The sequence below is a fragment of the Cryptotermes secundus genome, unplaced genomic scaffold, assembly GCF_002891405.2.
Source record: "Cryptotermes secundus unplaced genomic scaffold, Csec_1.0 scaffold20, whole genome shotgun sequence".
NCBI classification, from domain to species: Eukaryota; Metazoa; Arthropoda; class Insecta; order Blattodea; family Kalotermitidae; genus Cryptotermes; species Cryptotermes secundus.
This window is the reverse complement of record NW_019744406.1, coordinates 687,899-708,463: the sequence shown is the minus strand read 5'-3', so window position 1 is coordinate 708,463 and position 20,565 is coordinate 687,899. Positions and strand designations below refer to the sequence as shown.

General features: G+C 36.1%; 1 protein-coding gene across 4 annotated transcripts in view; it reads left to right on the top strand.

The window, feature by feature from the left end:
* Positions 1-16,699, top strand: part of LOC111874636 — a 30,579-nt gene extending 13,880 nt beyond the window's left edge. For all 4 annotated transcript variants that reach the window (XM_023870290.2, XM_023870292.2, XM_023870288.2 and 1 more), the window contains 9 exons: positions 1,832-2,104; positions 3,433-3,524; positions 4,765-4,951; positions 7,925-8,135; positions 11,023-11,169; positions 12,802-12,959; positions 13,912-14,147; positions 14,259-14,439; positions 15,571-16,699. In XM_023870290.2, coding sequence (XP_023726058.1) covers positions 1,832-2,104; positions 3,433-3,524; positions 4,765-4,951; positions 7,925-8,135; positions 11,023-11,169; positions 12,802-12,959; positions 13,912-14,147; positions 14,259-14,439; positions 15,571-15,794 — 1,709 coding nt within the window. In that variant the 3' untranslated portion in view covers positions 15,795-16,699. The remainder of the gene's footprint in view (positions 1-1,831; positions 2,105-3,432; positions 3,525-4,764; positions 4,952-7,924; positions 8,136-11,022; positions 11,170-12,801; positions 12,960-13,911; positions 14,148-14,258; positions 14,440-15,570) is intronic.
* Positions 16,700-20,565: the final 3,866 nt, after the last annotated feature.

Genomic DNA, 20,565 nt, shown 5'->3' with positions numbered 1-20,565 from the left:
TGATAACTGCCTACACGACTATACATTGCATAGATGATCACAGTTTAAATTTTCACTGCTGTGATAACCTGAAATCTCATGTAGGAGAAAGATAATTTTTAAGTAATGTAAAGTTATACTTGTGATTATTAATTAAACACTCTGCCATGAAGCCATGTGCAGGAGTGTAAGAACAGCTACACCATTCTTGACCTTAGCACTAATTTGAGGTTGGTATTCAGCTTCATGTCCCAGCCTTTTTATCCCTGGGGAAATCATCTCTAGTGTCCATTGGACAGGAGGCTGGGTGGGCCTCAGAGCTGGTCAGGACAGTATGGAGAAGAGAAAAATTTTGCCTCTGCTATGAAGTGAACCCTGGTTGTCCAGCACATAACCTGTTTGCTATAAGTTATTTCTAATTAGATGCAGTAAAATCATTCGAATTGTGCCACACATTACAAGGTCTGAAAGAAAGTTTTAGGCATTTTGAATGTAGCATCACTTTCCAATAGTAAAAGTGGGGGGACTGCAGTTTATGAAAGATCTGATTGAAAGCATTAGTTATCATGGAGCATTGGTAAAATAAAATAATGCATTCTACTACCATACGCCGCGCCTATTTAGGTGTCATTTTAACATCTGAAATGAGTTCTGAGGCATCGTATTGTTTTAAATTGTGTTCATCAGTTCAGAACAGTGGCATCTGTTGTGAACAAGAAGCCACCTGGTTATGATCAAACAGTACATAATGATGTCTAAATACATGTTGCATATTGGTAGCAGAATCATTATTCTTAAAAAGTTGTTTCCACAGTAAATGTGAGATGATCACATGACCACTGTTCCATTATGACTGATGGTTTCAACCATGTTACACACTGGTACAGACTGCACAACCACCACACTCAACATTGGGAAAAAAGAGGGCTAAATAAATTCAGTGTTTGTAATACTTCCTGCTGGGCCCTTCACAAAGTCGTTAGGTTGAGGCGTGTTGGATATGTGGTTTGTTGCTTACCAGCAGATGCTGTTACAATAACTGAACTTACCATTACTTTATGTTAGTTTTGTAAACAAACAGCGAAAGTTGTCCATCAGTGTGACAGATATTTTCCTTGCAACGTTTCATTTTAACTCATTCTGAAATATGATTTATTGCTTGTTAGTGCTAAATTAACTTATATTTTGGTATTAATAGAAGCATAAATTCCATAATGTTTAACTGCATAATATTTTCATACTATTGTGAAATATGTTCTATACATACTCTATTACATTTTTAGCCCAGTCAGTAAAGTGTCTGGACCATCAGAGTTTATTTCCAATAGGATTAGGGATTTTTCTCTTCAGTACAATTTACAGCCTTGCTGTCCAGCCTACCCAAATTATCTGTTGGATACTGTTAGCTGTTTCCTTTATGTTGTAAAGCAGTTAGACAGGAAGAAGCTTCTCATCTCTCTGTAGAGTTCAGATTAAGAGTGCATGGATTTTAACTTTCATTCCACCCATGTTTCTTTCTAGTGTAGTGCTTAATGACAGGGAAAGTTGTTTTTTTTTGCGCTCGTGGGGTGGAACTAAGTCCCTTGTACTGCGGCCACTTCTGGCCTATTGTACCAGCCCCAGATGATAGGTGAGGGTGATTGTGGAGCAATTGGTGGAATGAAGATTGGCAGGGGAAACCGAAGTACTTGGAGATAACCTGCCCTAGTGCCACTTTGTCCACCAGAAATCCCACTTGACCAGACCCAGGATCAAACCTGGGCTGCCACGGTGGGAAGCCAGCGACTAACCGCTTGAGCTATGGGACAGCCTAAAGGAAAGCCTTAGTAATATGTTTTATTTTCATTGACAGTGCCTTCAAAATGCAATTCAAGGGGGTGGATTTTTGAGAGAGCTTCAAACTATGAAGTGGTTGGATTTGACATTGTGACATACATAACTGACACCAGGGAACAGTGCATGATGCAGTGTCTGCGAGAGGCACGTTTTGTATGTCGTTCAGCCGAGTTCATGTATGCTGCAAAAAGGTGTGTTCTCAGTAATCAGGACAGAAGAACCAGAAGTGACTCATACAGAGCAACACCTTGGGGCGTGGAATACTTGGAGAATCAGTGCATTGATCTTTGTAAGTGATCTCTGTACACTGGCTTTGGTTATCTAGCAACTGCTAAATTTCCATTTTATATTTAACAAAGAGACAGATTATCACTTAACTGAAGTACACATCATAAGCCCTTATTGGCTGAAAGGGAGGCAGAAAATGGTGGATGCCCTGTGACCAACCTCTGATTTTTAAGCAAGAAGAACATGTTCATGCCAGAAGTATAGTACAGAGTGTTGCCGGAACTAGCCGAACAGTTTGTCTGTCATTAGCAGGAATAATTACCCTCATATAATGTATTGATTTCGTTACTTATTTTTTCTCTTTTTGCATTAAATTTTAAACATCAAATACAGAAGACATTTAGATTAAATACTAGATTATTTAAATTTTTGGTCATTGTAACACTAACATTAAGCTACAAAGATGTCAGGTAGAGAAACTCAACATAAGTTGATGTTTTTGCAACCACTGTAAGGCCACTTTGAAGACTAGTGTACCGATGGAGGGATGATTACTATTATTATAATTCATTTTGCAGGAATAAGTTGTGATGAAATATATTGCATTTAACTGGTTCAAGATAGTGTCTAGTGATGGGGTTGTCAGTGTGCTGAAGAACTGTTAGCTACTTTGTTCATTTTTCCATTACTTCACCACAGAAATGATATATTCCAGCTAATGTATGGATTTTACTTTGAAAGGTGATATAGCATGAACATCTGTACTTCTAAGTTTTCAGTTAATTTTTTAGTCCTGTTAGTTAAAGAATGATTGTCACAGAGAGACAAGGAATGGATATGATTAGCATGTCCTTGTCTCTGAAGTGAAATGTTTTACTAGAAATTTCAAATCCATATTTCAGATTTGTTTTAAATGTATTTAATCATACAACTTTTGTGTTTCCGGACATTATCCATCATCATCATCTTATTTTTATGTAAAATACTTGAAATAGGGACTAGCTCTATTGATTGTGCCCAGCTGAGTAGGTTCCACCTGAAGATGGAGACATAATCCATGTGTTTTAAATAAAAGAGGAGGGTGTTTTAGATAAAAACAGGATGACAGATAATGTCTAGAGACACAGTAACTGTATTAATATACCATCATCACAGACCCTTAGATCATATTTAATCATGTTAAAAAAGTGGGATTACTTTTGCACATTGAATATATTTTCAGATGATGAGAACTTGCAATCATATTATCTTACCACTCTTTATAAAAGTCTGTAATTATTTTATGTGTGTATATATATATGTGCGTATACATGGTCATTATCAATGTTAGAATACTATAATGTCTATTAAATTGATTTGTTAATGTTAATTTTGTTTTTTTATTTTAAGCTCCTTCTAGTCAGACATGTTCTTTTGAAGAGCATCCAAACAGAACAATCAGTTACAGAGACTTGGAGTTTACAAATTTGAATCAAGATATGGTGAGTAGATGTCAGATTATCAAAATTGGGTGAAGCTGTATCCATTACTACTGTGTTCTGTAGCAAGCTGTATGTGTTGAGGTGCATAAAATATACCTGAAATGTTCAGTTGAGGTTGCCATATGTAGCTAATTTTTCTTCTTTAATTCTACAATATATGTATGAGTCACTGGAATGCCTCTGAAATATAGAGCTTGGATTGTCTCTCTGTTTCCTCTCTGTGGCTCTTCCCTCCAGATATAGTCTTTGACCAGGTGTTTGCCTGCCTGACTAAGACAGAAGTAGGAACCCACATTGTTAGCAAAATTTTGTTTTTGGAAAAAATAAATGAGACAACCTTGCTGTCGTTTTGGTCTTCTATCCAGTAACAGAGGAAAATGGGCTATTAGTTTTTCCCAGAACATCTTGTACATATTATGAGATAACCTTTGCTGTCTGTTTTTTTTTATGTTTGCCCCCCATTCATTTTTGAAGCTTATAAGATCGCCTTGTTGTCTGTGTGCTCCCCCCAGCCCAGTTGTTTTTGTTTCCTGTTTTCTGTGTCGTATCAAATGAAAGTAGGCGATTATTTCTTCCCAGATCTTCTTGTTTCTGTATTTGAGCATGTGATTTGCAGGATTCTTAGTGAGTGATTGATGGATTGTTAATGATAAGATGATAGTTAAAGTGATGATGATGATGATGATGATGATTGGAATAGAGGACCTGAAGTTTCATGTGGGATCTAGAGCTGAGTGCAAGCTTGTTATTTCACATGTATGCAGGGTTTTGGGTCTACTACAAAGGAAGGGGAAGTCTATTGGAAAATGCATACTGGATCTGGCTGTTTTTCAACCTGTGATTTTCTGCATGGAAAGTTCATTACTAAAGGATGTAATAGGATCTGAAACACATATCTGGCCTAAGCTTTCTTTGTTTGGAATTCGCATATTTTGTCATGAAACCATGAAACTTCTCACAGTTCTTTATCCTAATGGAATTTGCTATTAAATTCACATTCCATGTGAAAATTGTCAACACATTGCTAACATAAATGTGTGTCTAGTGAGATAATGGCCTGTTAAGCTGAGGAGAAAGGAAATCACTTGTTTATTTTATATATGTCTCGTTGTAGACTTGTTAAATACATGTGTTATGGCTGTTTTATTTTCTCTCAAAGAAGCAATTCTTACCGAGTTTTAAAAGTGAATAATTAATGTAAGCATACATCTGACTTAAGAGTGATTCCATCAAATTACAGTGCCATGACAAGTGTGTGAATGAAACAAACTTCATCTGTCGAAGCCTGACATATGTGCCAGACACAGCTAGTGGGACTGGTGTTTCTGTCTGCTGGCTTCATAGTGATGATACTACAAGTGTGGGACCACGTTCACTGAAACCTTTTCTAGGAGCTATGTACATGGAGAGAGCACCTTGTCTGGATTGTAAGTTGACTGTATTTCAGATATGCTTGCCTTTGTTTTTCACAGAGGCAAAGATAGTCTGTAATTACAGCAAAAGTCCCTTACGGCTTGGTCAAGTTGTTTGGAAATTCCTCCTGAGCTGAAGTCATACAGGAATTTGTCAGCCCACACATGCATCATGCAATTTCATGCAAATGTAAGGCCACAAGTTGCTTATTCCTGATCTATGTTAAAGTTAGATTCTGAGTTACCCAGGTTCGTCCCTTCACTTCTGGCCTTATTGCTACCTGTTTGGAGAGTGAGATACTGGTTGGTGGGTAGGATCTCTCTCACATGGAAAATAAAGAATGTTACGTGAATTAATAGTGGCGCTGTCCATATGTGAAAAGTGCATTTCTTAAACCCATTTATGTACTTTACCTGTTCTGTAATTTCCAGTTTTACATACTTTAAACCCTCCAAAGAACGTGATATATTTCTGTTAATATTGTGACATGTTGTGCTATGGATGACGCCACTCCCTCCCCGCCAGCCGTGACGTGCTGAGCGGAGCCGAAGTGAGCTGAGTCCAAGCATGCTGGTCGCTATGCAAAGCGTGTAAACACCGGTTGCTAAGCAAAGCAAGTAAACAGCAGTTGCTAGGCAAAGCGAGTAACAACAGCGGTACTCATTACGTAACACGAGACACTGCAGTTGCTACGTAGCCGTAAACAACTCCCAACAGCGTTGCTAGGCTATTGGCAAACACGGCGACTAGGCAACAAGGAAGTGAGACGTTTCCCGTTCTCCGGCTGAGGGTTTATAAGAGAACTACACTGCCTACGAGAGTCAGTCAGTCAGCAGTGCACGAGTTAGTGTGTGTGAGCTGGAGCAACACAGTTGGAATATAGCAGCAGTCACAGAAAGAAGAACCGGATGCGTGTGATAATCAGTGATAGTTTGTGAACTGAGAAGTAATTGGGAGTGTGTAACACAGTGACACTTATATAGCTCCTGTACTGTGAATACGTGTAGACTACTGAGGACAGAGTGAAGAGATTATTGTGCGTAGGGTTTGTAAAGTGTGGAAACCCATAACATTGTTATAATCAATTGTAGTTACGACTTATAGGTTGTTAAATAAACCAATTCACAATCTGAACAGCGTCTTCAGTAACGAAACACGTTACCAATATCTTTATTGATATTTTCCAGAGAGAAATTTCACATAGATATAAATCTTGGGAATTTGACATCACTAATTTCTGATTATTCCTCCAGCAAATACAGGTCATAGACCTTGAGTTACATCTGCTATCATGTGTGCTAGTGCTTGTTCTGCTGAAATAAATGAAACTTTTGTGCAGAGTAGGACTGTTCAAACACTGCACTGAATTAAATGTGTCATAAAGGAATATGTGGCCTCTTACTGTTCTCTAACTTGTTGCACACCCACACAAATTTGACATGTGTTTAATATGATCTGATGAATAAAATTGTCCATGACCTTCTTTAAGTGATACATGCCCCCTGGGTAGTGCAAAATGAGCAACAAACCTGGCAAAGCTTCCCTCTATTGGGAAGCAAGAAGCAAAATGGGTGAAATGATCCCAAATGCAGCCATTGGAAACCAACCAACATTCTATATATTTATATAACCACTCAGATGAAGCCGGGTATCATACATCATAATACAGAACTTGAGTGAATTATGTCATTATAATATTTCTGAAAAGGCAAGAAAAAAAGTTAATTTTATAATTTGTGAATACACATTTACTATACAGTTTTTGTCTTCATGGAAGAATTCACAAGAAACACACCAAATTGTAAGTGGTTAGCTTCCCTGCTATAGCAAGTGTCATGTAACTTCGAACAAGGCCAAGAGTAACCTTGAATGTGCAGAAGAAAAATTTTAGACAAAGGGGTGGATTTGAGGGTGTGAGAAGTGACAGGCAGCCAGTTGTTTGTAAGGCACCCTCGAAGCAGGTTATACTTATGGTTTTTCTATCATCTGTTTAAAAACGTCAGTTTCCTTGTGCGCTAAATCATACATAATGAGTAAGAAATTAGGTCATGGTATAGCTATAAATTATAAAGTATAAATTAGTAATACACATTAAACGTATTTTTCTCTGCATGACGAGTGACAATATATTTGTATTATTGTAATATGTTCTTTGAAAAGAGACTAGGATAGTTTCCATGAAACAAAAGGGGTCGGTGAAAGTGGAAGAACGAGTGTTAAGTAACTCCTCCCACCACAAGCTAAGCGCAGGGTTTGACTAGGAATGTGGGGCCTTGTTCGAAGTTACATGACACTGTCTATACATATTGAGCAGGTTTTGGATTAAAATCTTGTCCCAGAGGCAAGCAATTCTGATGAACGGTTTTTTTTTTTGTGATTTTCTTCAGTCACTTCAGGCAAATTCTGGGCTAAAACCTAAAACCTTAGATTAGGCCATGATGGGGGAGAATCCTGTTGTTGGTCAGTGTCTTGCTATCCAAACAAGTGGGGATATGCCAGAAACAGAGGAATTAACTGCTCTGTATATCTCATGTTCTGGATGCATACACAGAAAGAATGCATGTGGGTGGCTGAGTTGTATTGGTCATATTGCAGATATTACCAGAGACCTGTTCTTGTGACTGACATCACTTTTCCCACAAAGCTGTATGTCACACCAGTAGTATACATGAAGTTACCCCTTTGCTTAATTAATTAATTAAGCATCACTCCATGGAGACATACGAGGGAGTGGAGTTATAGTTCCACCCTTCTTGAACTCAGCACTAGTTGGATATGAGGGATCATCTTCACACCCAGGTCGCATTAACCCTGGGGAAGGATCCCCCAGTACCCATTTTATAGAAGGCTGGTTGGGCTGTACAACTGGTCTGGACGTTGTGGAGATGAGAAAAATCTCTTCCTTCTTCTGTAAATCAAACCCCAAGTATTTTTCCATATAATGAAAATTGTCTGTTGTTCAGAGATTGTTTGACTTTGTGTTTCAGTGATGGTTATATGTTCTGAACAATATATAAATGTCACACTACGGACAGTAGAACCATTCAAGGGGCGGATATATGTTGTTGGGCATTCAGAGTCATGTGACAGTGAAGGAAATGGAGCATACACAACGACATTAAGAATACCTTTGTCTGGCACTAAATCATCAAACCAATGTGGGATTGTGATTATCAAATCAGTTGGTGAAACAAATCAGTATGTAATAAAAATACAAGCTTCCTGATTATCAGTTACTATGGTTTCCACATAATTTCTATGTCAGAGATGCATCCTAATACAGAGATGTATTATGACATATAGTATAATAGTAATCCATTGTAGCAACCAGTCCCATAATGAAAATCAGTGAGTTGTTTACAGTATTGTATTTCAGCATCCTGTTGTGTTGACATATCATTTTACATACTTACTTTTCTCTTTAATGCAACGTTATTTATAATTTCTCCTTAATAAGAACAATAACAATAAAGTGACATACACTTGACTAGAGCATCTGAATACTAATACATACTAATGGGTCACATAAAAATAACGATAACAACACAACACCAGTATTCATTGGGCTAAACAAAACAACACAGAAATCGTGTTTTCAAGCAAATGTATTTTAATGGGAAAGATGGAAATGCAATAACATTGTGATATTTTAACTTAAGAACTAATATAATGTGGAAATTTCAACAAATGAACAGTTGCCTGAGGATGGCCAAGTGAGACCGAAACATGTGGCAGTTTAATTGTAATGTTACTATTATTTTAAATTAAGAAGAAATTGTAAACAAAGTTGCACTACAGATGAAAGTAAATGTGTACAGAGGTGTTTACAGTTCATGGTGGAGTAATTGTGGTAGCATTAAGACTTCCAACACAGACCTTGTGCTGAAATTTGTGACCTCAAAATCTGTCCCAGAATCAAAATAGCATTTCACTTAAAATTTTGTAAAAAGGAATTAATTATCCTCTGTATACTTAATTTACTGATTAATTTTATATGACAGTACCTACTTTATAATCATGAAAACAATGTATGTTGCTGATTTTGAGTTGGTGATAGAAATAAATTCACAGTTGTAGACTGAAGACCTGTCATAGTATTAAATTTAATTGTATTGAATTTTATTTCAGATCTATAAACAGTTATAGGCTTGTCATACAGTGGTGATAATAATTATAAATACGAGGCTTGACAATGAAATAATGAGACTGGCAACACTGAAGCATAATTCACTCTGTAGTCAGTGGTGAATTTTGCTTCCTATAGATATAGGTTTGAAATTTACACAGCAGCAGACTTGTCTTGGCAAGTCTAGCAAGTACAGAGCTGTTGTGCTTTAACTGAAGTAGTGTTTCTATAGCTCATCGTGAAAATGGGGGATAAATATTTTTATCAGTGGACTTTTGAGTGAGTCGAGGAGGATAATGAATGGCTGAATAGAGGAATCACTGGAGATTGAAACTGGGTTTTCCAGTGTGACCTTGAGTTTAAGAGGCAGACTATGCAATGGAAAATATCCAGACTCAGCCCACCCCCAAAAAGCACAGATGTGAAAATCAAAAGTCAAAACACTGTTGTTATTTTTTTTTTTGACAACGAAGGTATAGTGCACCAAGAATTTGTCTTGCCTATTCAGACTGTCAGNTAGCACCGGTTAAGCCGCCCCCGGATAATCGAGAGTTGACTGTATAGTGCACCAAGAATTTGTCTTGCCTATTCAGACTGTCAACCAGAAGTTTTATCCCCAAGTACTGGACTATCTGAGACAGCCAGTTTGTCCTGTGAGTCAGAACTGTTCCCCAACGAGTGAGCCCTTTCCCATGACAACACTGTCACACGCAGTACTTTCTGTCAATGAGTTCTGTGGCCATTCTAAACAAATTTTAGGAGAAAAAGGTAATGTTGTCCTTGTGCTTGACTAATTAAGCACTGTGCCATGAACATGTATGGGATAGTGGGTGTATAAATACATGAATTCTTGACCTCAGCGTTAGTTGGAGGTGAGTGGTTAGCTTCACACCCTGGCCACTTTATTCCTAGAGAAAGAACCCCTGATACCCAGCCTGGATGACATAGAGATTAGAAATATCTTACCTGTAACAGGACTTGAAATCTGACCACTTGGCCATCTGGCCTGTAGCCAGTCCCTATACTGACTGTGCTGTTCCAACTCACAATTTTGGGTGAATACTTCTGAAATATCTTTGACAGTTGGAAACATGGCAGGAATTCATGTATAGCTGCAGAAGGGAACTGCTCTAAAGCAGATCACTGCAATTCAGAATAAAATTCAATACTGTACTGCCTGTTAGTATAGTCTCATTATTTAATTGTCAGACCTTGCATGTACAGAACATGCTAAGAATATATAACATCTCACTAATTTAATGTTATTCAGTTTAAGGTTTCCCCCACATTTAACATTCAATTTCAGTGATACAAAATCAATAATCTCCGATAAAGATTTTTCTCATTTTAGTGTTTAAGTCCATTGGTGGCAAAATGATCTTTTATACAGGAGTTTCACTATATTACATTTGGAATTTTAGGCTTAAATATAACATTACATTAATTATTATAGCCACATGCTGCCAGTGCTATGCAGATGTATATGGGACTATTTATAGACAGTAGAATTTGTTGGACATTCTGTAACCATAGCAGAAAACAATCTAAAGCAGCTTTTGCTAGTTTCAGATCATGAGTAATATTGTTTTACTGCTCTTTGGTGGATGTGAATTCATACTATGTAAAGAGAACTGTCTTCTGGGATGCGATTCCATATAGTCTGATAGAAGTTTACCGATATTTTGGAGGAACGTACTACCTCCATCTTCTGGGGTCAAAGAATGAGGCAAGCAAGCAGTAGACCATAGTGCTAAGTAGTTAATTGACTAGATTCTGAATTAGAGTTAACACTTCTAGTGATTTAATAACATTCATTTTTATTGAAACCTTACACATTCACTGGTGAGTTTTTAACTGATGGTTTGAAGGTATATTAAAATTAATTTATTATTAATAATGTTGTGACAGAATTTTCTATCCAGTTATAGTAATTTAGTTTTATTGCTTAAATGTTGACAGGACCCTGATATCAACAGTAATTGTGATACAACATAATCCTATTATTCAGCGACAAGGTGACCGTTCAGTGAAGATCGGATGCTTATTGAATGCTAATCTTTCTCAGAATTTGACAGTAAATGCAAGCCTTGTTGTGACGGGACCAGAGTAAGTAAATATAGGACACACAATTAACTCTCAACTCTCCACTGACATAGTATCCTGTACTTCAAGATACTATTGTATCACGAAGTAGGTATATTTAACAATAGGATGGAATAACAAAATGATTAGTTTTTTTATGTGCATGCATATTAGTGGGTATACATGTGTCATAATTTTATGCATGTATGCTTTCTCAGAAGTCTTATATTATCATGAACATTATAATTTGATTGTAGATTAAAACTGGTTCTTCAGTAATATTGTCAGAGTTCCCTAGCATTTTATACTGTCGTTATACAATGATAAAGTAGCTTTGGAATTTATTTTTAGCTTTGTTTTTCGAATATTTTCTGGTTTTCCCAGTTTTTATCAGATATATTTATTATGATTCTGATCTTGCAAACACTCTGAAGAAACATATTTATGCCATCTCCGTTAGGTTTTACAGATTGGTTATTAAATTATGCCTGAGATGTATAATTTTAGTCTCTTCGTACATATAGGAATTATGCCTACTCTAATAAGGAGTGGAGTCCCTGTGACTTCCATTAAAATGGTCAGTGGCAACAATGTGAATGGAGGGTAGGAAATAACATTTTTATCCACAAAATAAATTAAGAAATTCTGTAATGTTAGAATATCATAGAATATCACATTTCATCAGGAATGTATAGGACTTTACAGAATCAATTGGAATGAACACTTGAAGAATAAACTCAGGCAAGCTCTGATAAGATTCTGTAACATATGAGCCCTGAGGAGAAGGATACTTAGATGAAACTGCAAAAATTGCTAAGCACTATTTTTTCAGTTCAACTCAAGGATTTGGAAAAATGTTGAGAATTGAGACAAACAAAAAGTCTTCTTTTAGACCATTTTTTTTTCACTGTAATTACAGTTTATAACATTAACTTCTTTTCGACAGTTCACTAATATATATTACTTATCCCTTTTGTCATTAGACCTGTGTCATTGAAAACTTTTCTTAAATAGTTTTATTTAAGAAAAATTCAGTTCTATGGCCATGCCATTTTTCACCACTAGTTGAATCTGGAAATTGTCAATACCAGTTTCAGATCCTTTCTCACAACTTATTGCTTCTACAGTGTAAAGCAAAAGCAGTTATGTGAAAGTTGTTGAAGTTTGAGACCTTAATATCAATATTTTAATTCAGATCAAGATTTTTCTTGATTTGATCTTTTAACCTTGAGACTTACAGATGCCTACAAAATATGAAATATTGTCTGTTCTATGATACCTGTAGAAAGCTTACTAGGACTATTTTAACTTCTGCTGTGAAAATTAAGTGTCATTGAAGTGTATTTTTAATTTTTAGAATTACACTTGGGAATTTCTTAAGAAATACACCTGGGATTTAGTATTTTGATCTGTATTCCCTGAGGAAGAAGTTGCCCTTATTTGCCATTACTGCTAGACTCATTTAAAAATATAAGGGCTCAGACGATATATGTGAATTTTACAACTTCTGTATGATGGGAATGTTATATCATTCTGGTCAGAGGTAGTAAATAATTTGATAAATATCTGATTTTGGAGCTGTTTTCAAGTATTTCAGAACATGTATGCCCTTGGCATATGACAGTGACTACAACACAAGCAATGACTTCTTTACAGCAACCAGGCAGGAGGAGGTACTGTTGTTCTCAACACAACATCAGTTGTACCAACTGTGCATATCCATATCATTGACCGCAGTACAGGAAATGCTAACATCAGAGAGGCACAACTGGGCCAAGAACTCGAATTTAGGATTGATGTAGAGCCTGACAATGGTAATAAATTTGAGTTCCTTTCCTCCCACCATTTTTATATTGTGAGAGCTTGCACACCAGTAATTACATTTTCTGTATACGATGCTGTATATCGTATACTGTATAGTATAGAATTAGATACACTTACATGATACACTTAGCATTTTTATTATGATGTAAATTAAAATTATGGACACAACTAAATATATTTTGATGCATATGTATTAAAATACTTGGTTATGGATGTTTGTAGAGTGACTGGCAGGCATTTTGCATCTTAAATATCTATGTTATTTGATGTGCAAGCTCGATTTCAGATTTATACATTAAGTTCCACTATGATTACTATTCAGTGACTCATCACTCACTCACTCATGGAGATGAGCCCTTCTTGAGAGGCCACCAATTGTGCAACTACTCAAGAATTTCCCAGCATTTTATGGAACCCGAAGGTTCATTACCATGTTCACAAGAGCCCTCCACTGGTCCCTATCCTGAGCCAGATCAATCCAATCCATACCATGCCATCATATCTCTTTGATATCCCTTTTAATATTATCCACCCACCTACATCTTGGTCTTCCTAATGGTCTCTTTCCTTCTGGCTTTCCCACCAGTATCCTATATGCATTCCACTTTGCCCTCATTTGTGCTACATGCCCTGCCCACCTCATGCTCCTTGACTTGATCATTCTAATTATACTTGGAGAAGAGTACAAGTTATGAAGCTCCTAATTATGTTAGGTATTTCATAATAACTGAAATTGTAAAACTTCTACACCAAATATTATTTTGTAATTATCAAATACCAAACACATTCAGTATATTATAAATATCATTGATGGGTGCAACACTAAAAATAAAGATAAGATCAATTAGTGTGTTGCAGCTGTCATGGCTGTTATTCTTACAGTTTATGTATTGACTGTCCAACAGTTCTACAGTTCTGAATTGTTTTATGTGCATGTTTTAGGTCCATTTGATATCATGGCAGGACATTTAGTGGCAACTAATGAAGATGGAAGTGAATCAATTCTTCTGCTGAATGACAGAGGCTGCCCTCCTGACCCTCTCACCTTTCCAGCTTTCACCAAGGCTGGCCCAAATTCTAAGTCTCTAATTGCAAACTTTCGAGCATTCAAATTTCCTCGTTCACTTATTGTTCGCTTCAGTGTCATGGTGCAGTTCTGTCCAGGAATGTGCCCCTCAGTAAGTAGAGACACATTTTTAACATTTTTTACTTTGAAGGAACACCTAAAAAGTGAACTATAAAAGTGTTCGTCTCAAGTTTCTCTTGTCTAATTTGGACTGTTTATTTAGACAGATTGTGGGAATGGAATTATTTCATATGGTCGACGTAGAAGAGAAGCCATTACCAGTGCCACACTGTATGAAGAAATGCCTTTGGAAATGTCACTTAAAGTGTACAGTCCACAGTTGATTCCAAGTTCTCTTTTATCAGCATCAGAAACAAATGGAAAGATTTTAGTTGGTGTTGAAGGTAAGTACTAAGAAGGATGTGGTTTTGAAGTATGAGAACTAGACATACAGAAACCTTTATGCAGAAGTACACCATTTGAATCTTGGTCAGGTAATTTGTCTTAACTAGGGTTTTTATAACATTAATCCATCGTTTGAAGAAAATGCTTGGATAAAAATTTTAAAATAGAGTGTGCCTCTTCCTCGCCAGTACTTTCTGTTGCATCATTAATAATCGTTCTTGGTCTTCATTTTATGCCAAAAAGTTTGTGCAGTCATTAGAACATTATTAATAAATTAACACTTCTGGTTGGAAATTTCCAAAGTACGAAATGTGTCCTATTTGTTCTTACAATACATCCTCACACAGCGTTAATGTTAATAAGGGATTGTCATCAACATCATAGTTTAAACTTAGCCTGTTCTGTTACAAGGGTTAAGATTGTTCCTTCCTTTTTTGGACTGACAGACCTGGTTTCATCTGTGCTTCAGTTTATATTGATAAAATTAATTCAGGATTCAATTTACAGGATTCGTTTTACATCTTGTAACCGTATCGTTTGATAGTGTTTCATTATTGTATTGATATCTGGTGTTTCCCATATATTTTATGAAGTTGATGATCTGTCATTCTCAACCCTGCATTCATTCTAAAGAAGTGGATTCCTGACATCTCCATTCCTCATATTTATTCTTCTGTTAACATCCAGCATATAGATCCAAATAATAGAATAGGTATGGTTATTACAAAATCAAATTTTAGTAAGGATTGTTTTTGTCGTTTTCATAATAATGTGTGTTTCATAGTTCCATAGAAATATAAAAAAATTTATTATAATTATATCTCTAATAGCCTACATTTTAATTTAAACAGTTGAAGTAATAAATAACAAATATGGTTATGCAAACAAATAGTGAAGATACTTAATAAATTTACAAGCAAACTGAAGAATGAATGGGTGAATTTGTATAATGTTATTTATTACATGTTCTATCAACATAATTGATGTATAAATTTGGTAGATTCATGCAGTAGAGTGAAAACTGTATAAATCTATTCAATGTGAATTGTGCCAATGGAACATGCAATAAATAGTTCACACACAATATGATGCAGAAGTACAATATTATTGTGTAATGTTATGTTTTTCAGATACATCAGGCTCAGTCTGTATTTATTTTGGCGCTATTATTGGTCTTGTAATTGCATGGCTCCTTCTGCAGTTCATAATACTGATTGGCTGCTATTTTGTGGTTCGAGAACGATACAAGCAGAAGAGAGATGATGACAGTAATAGTATGCAACACAAATTGCAAGATGACTTCAATGGTTTTGATAACAGTCGACATGTCCACTGGGCTGATGAAGGAAACTAAGATTGGTTTGTGATTTACTGAACTGAGATTGTGTTAAAATAAATTAATGTATAGAAAATATTGTACATAACTTAATTTACAATATATTCTTTATAATAATTTGTTAGTTTGCAGGCTTATAATAATTAATAATGAAAAAGTCAAATTTCTTTTTTTCAATACTCACCACCTAAACATTATATAAATGATATCTCGCCATACCATGTGGCTTGTCAAGAGACTAGTGACAGAATTTCGTTATCTTAATCCTTCCTTCTTTTTCCCAGAAACATTTCTTGTGAAGTGGTGTGAAATTTTGTGTTATGTATAAGCACCATTGCTGGTTATTATTCCTTCATATTTTCACTGTTTCTCATGTCCTATTTATGATTCAACTTTGTGGTTCAGTGGCGAAAATCCGAAAATTTGGTTCTCGAGCATATATATAATGCTTGTAGTGCCATGAAGAACATAGAAGATAATGAAGTAAGCAACCATATTAATTTATGATCCACTTATTATTTACAGCCTCTCATTGTATGACACTGTATATCCGTATAGTAGACATGAACCATGTGGGTGTAGCTATTAAGATCAGTATCCCAATCATTGATACTGAGCTGGACATGATGGATTGCACTTGCAGTGCTGCTAAAGAATGTACACTGTACCTGTAGAATGATGTTTGAGAGTCCTCATCCATGGATGTTTGTCAGATTGGTGTTCCCACTACTTTTCTACTTCAGTTGCAGCTGACAAGTCTTCGATTACAAATGAACAATGAGGTGTTCTATTTTTTGCTTGCTTTCAGTATGAATACCATTGGTCAGTTGAATGATCCTGTTCTTCAGAAATCCTGAAGCTTCCACTTCATGTACAAGAGATTTAAATTAATTATGCTTTCTGTCAACTTCAGCATTACTTTTAAGAATGAATACTTGCCTGTAGCTACCCAATATTACGTTTTTTTCTGTTCTACCAATCATTGTGTGGCTGTGTCAGTGCCGGAGTTTGGAACTCATGCTGATCTTGAAGCTTGAATGCATTTCATGTCTGTAAATGTTGATGGAACTCTTTCTGAAGTGCCTCTTGAAGACAGCACAATAACCATGGATGAACTTTGCTCTTGTGATACACTTTGTACATCAGAAGAAGATGTGTTATAAATAATATCATGTTGTAAAATTTTTTGTCACACTTTTTGTTGAGATTTTTTCATGTTTGAATGCTTTATATTTATAATGTTATGGCTCACTTTTAAAGTTCTATATAGTAAAAAATTAAAAAAAAGAAATGAAACAAATGCAGCTTTATTTGAAATAATATATTTTTAATTCCATGATGTGACTATGGTTTGCTGCACTAAAGCCAGATTGTCACTGATGCAAAAAGGGATAGCATTTGGAATAAAACAAAATACTAGTGTACAACCAGGTCATAAAACTGGTTTGGACTTATGGAATACAGCTGTGGGGTTGTGCCAGTAAGAGTAGCATTCAAAGAATACAGAGATTTCAGAACAAAGTGCTGAGGGGCATAGTAAATGCCCCTTGGTATGCCCATAATAGTGACATCCATGGGGATTAGGATGGTCACTGCTGAAATTAAAAGGATAGCTAAGAAGCATGAAGGTCGGCTTCACCACCACACCAACATGGAAGCAATACAGCTTCTTGACAACGCGAGGACAGTGAGAAGGCACAAGAGACTCAAGCCTTTTGAACTAGTGTAGTGGAAGTGTGTGTTAGTGTAAATAGTGAGTGATACGGGTGCGACAACAATGTGCTCAGGACACCAGATGTTGGGACACACCGGTGGGTGTGGTCTCAGAGTTTAGTTCTAGTAGTAGTATTTTAAGTGAGAATAAAAATGCTCATTAGTCCAGGACTAGTTGCATTGTTAGGACGTTAAAAAAGAAATTTGGAATATGTGGACTAGATCGAACCCAAGTGGCCATGTGCACGGTTTTCCTGTATCTCATGGTATAAGGTTGAGGGTAAAACACTTATCTTTGTTCTCTGGAAGTGTATGGGGAGGAATCTGCATGCTCCCTGATGTGGGCACATACTTAAATATCTTAGAAATGGCCTGCAGTATTAGAATATGTATCTGCATAAAATCGAACATCTCATCATATTACAGTCAACATAGAAGAAATATGAGCTGTATAGGCTACAGAACAGTACCAAAATATAAATAAGATGGCAGAAAAAAATATGTGAGTGAATTTGATTGATGGTAGATGACATGAACACGGATAATTCAGACCCAAGACAGACAATAATTTTGAAGCCAAATCAGTAGCACTAATGAGGATGACAACATGATATGGCTTAAGGGATCTCCATGATATATTCTGACCGTCTTACAGTGCATACATTTATTCACATTACTCTTCTCTCTTGCACTACATGTTTCAGCACAAAAGTGCCATCTTCAGGTGCTTTTCGATGTACGTCGAACTACTTCATTGCATGCCCTGTTGTCTTTATACTAAAATAACTAAAATATATATTGATCATATATATTGATAAATTTTAAATATTAAAAATATTAAAACTGTTCAGGATTTGTCATCCTTATGTCATATCTCAATACGCGAGTCACACCTATCTTCTTCTATCGGAGTATTCCTCCTACTTTCTTGTGTGTATTGTGCTTTGTGTTGTGTCTTGCTCCTGTGACTGCGTGTGTTATACTGCTCAATTTATCAATATATATGACGAATATATATTTTAGTTATTTTAGTATAAAGACAACAGGGCATGCAATGAAGTAGTTTGATGTACAACGAAAAGCACCTGAAGATGGCACTTTTGTGCTGAAACATGTAGTGCAAGAGAGAAGAGTAAGGTGAATAAATGTATGCACTGTAAGACGGTCAGAATAAATCATGGACATAAATCAGTGCAACAGGATGCTAAAATATAACATTATTAAGGGATCTCTATAAAGGTGACCTGAATACATCAAGTCAGAATGGAACTGAGTCTAAGAAGAAAGGAACCAGATGAAGAAGAACAGTGCTGATACTATCCATAACCTCATTAATTGATGTGAACAGCACAGTATTATATTTGTTGGATTTGTCTTCCATGCATATTGCCCTTTATATATTCATATGTTAATACAAGTACTAGTGGCTGAGAAATGTATATTTACATTTGGACATTGTTATGTATATTACTTGCTTATGGAGCTGAGCCCTTCTTGAGAAGCCAAATCTGCAGCTATACTCAAGAATGTCCCAGCATTTTATGGAACCTGAAGGTTAATTACCATGTTCACAAGAGCCCTTGACTGGTCCCTATCCTAAGCCAGATCAATTCAATCCGTACCATCCCATCCTATCTCTCTAAGATTCATTTTAATATTGTTCACCCACCTACACCTTGGTCTTCCCAGTGGTCTCTTTCCTTCTGGCTTTCCCACCAATATCCTATATGCATTCCTTTTCTCCCCCATTCGTGCTACATATATTATCCTTATATTTTCAAATTCCAACTGGACCATTGTGCCATTGTTATATGTATCCCCCCATTCAACTCTTTAGTGACAATATTGAAACACTTTGGTTTATGCAGTGGTTTCCTGACATTAATCTCATTTTTGTAATTTATGACAGTGGTTAAACAATGTGGTGATAAGGTTTTTGAGGAGATGGACAGTATTGTAAATGCCCTGAGCGAGGCCAAGATATGATGTCTCCATCCTCATTGTTTTCATTATAGAGAGACTTTTCAAAGTCTGAATTTAAAAGTCATCTTCAGAAATTGGGACACACGTTAGTGTAGTTTGTTGAGGCACTGTGCTACAAGCTGGAAGGTCGCAGGTTTGATTCCCAGTGAGGTTATTGGATTTTTCAATTCAAGCTGCACTATGGCCCTGGGTTTGGCTCAGTCACTGACAGAATGGGTACCAGGAATCTTACAGGGGGTAAAGGGTGGCCAGCGCATAAGGCCAACAACCTCACTACCATCTGTGAGCCGATCATCTAGAGAAAATATGGGAGCCTCGACATCTCACAACCCTATGGGCCTCCATGGCCCATTACAGAGATATCTTTACCTTTTTTTAGTTCAGAAATTAATTTGCTGCATATGACACAAACCTGGGCCTATAATCTAAATGAACTGTTATGACTGTATATTATTTTACAATTTGTACAAAGAATATGTTGTATATTACATGGCTTTCTGCCTAAGTGTTTGTACAGTCCATGAATACATATGATATCTCTCACAAACAGTATTATATTATTGCTTTATTAGCAGATTTTCCAAAGGACTACAGAAGAGATTACAGGCTCCAATTTTATTGTCATTCTTTACATTAATTAATATTATAAACATCTTACAACATGGTTTTTGAAACTAGTCAAAGGGTGGGGGGGTCACCAGTTTCTCAAGAATTATTAAAAATACAGTTGTATTCATGCACAATTTGGCTAAGATTTAATATAGGTGCTTTCAGAAAACCTATCTGTGCCGATGAAAAATTTTACCAATATTTTTGTTATTGTACTGAAACATTTTACAACTTACTGCAGGTGTGGAACTATGTAGGTTCATGCTCTCACAGTATAACCTCACAGCAGTCTGCAGAATGTGCAGATCTGCACATTTCACAGACAAAATTGGGGCGAGTTTTGCATACATTTATGTATTATTTTAAGGGAATGACTATATCACAAATCCATGAAACTGTCTTATAGTCTTGTCTTCATATCTGTCCATTTGTCTATGTGTATTTTATGTTATGTCTGTCAATTTAAAAATCTTCTGTTCAATTT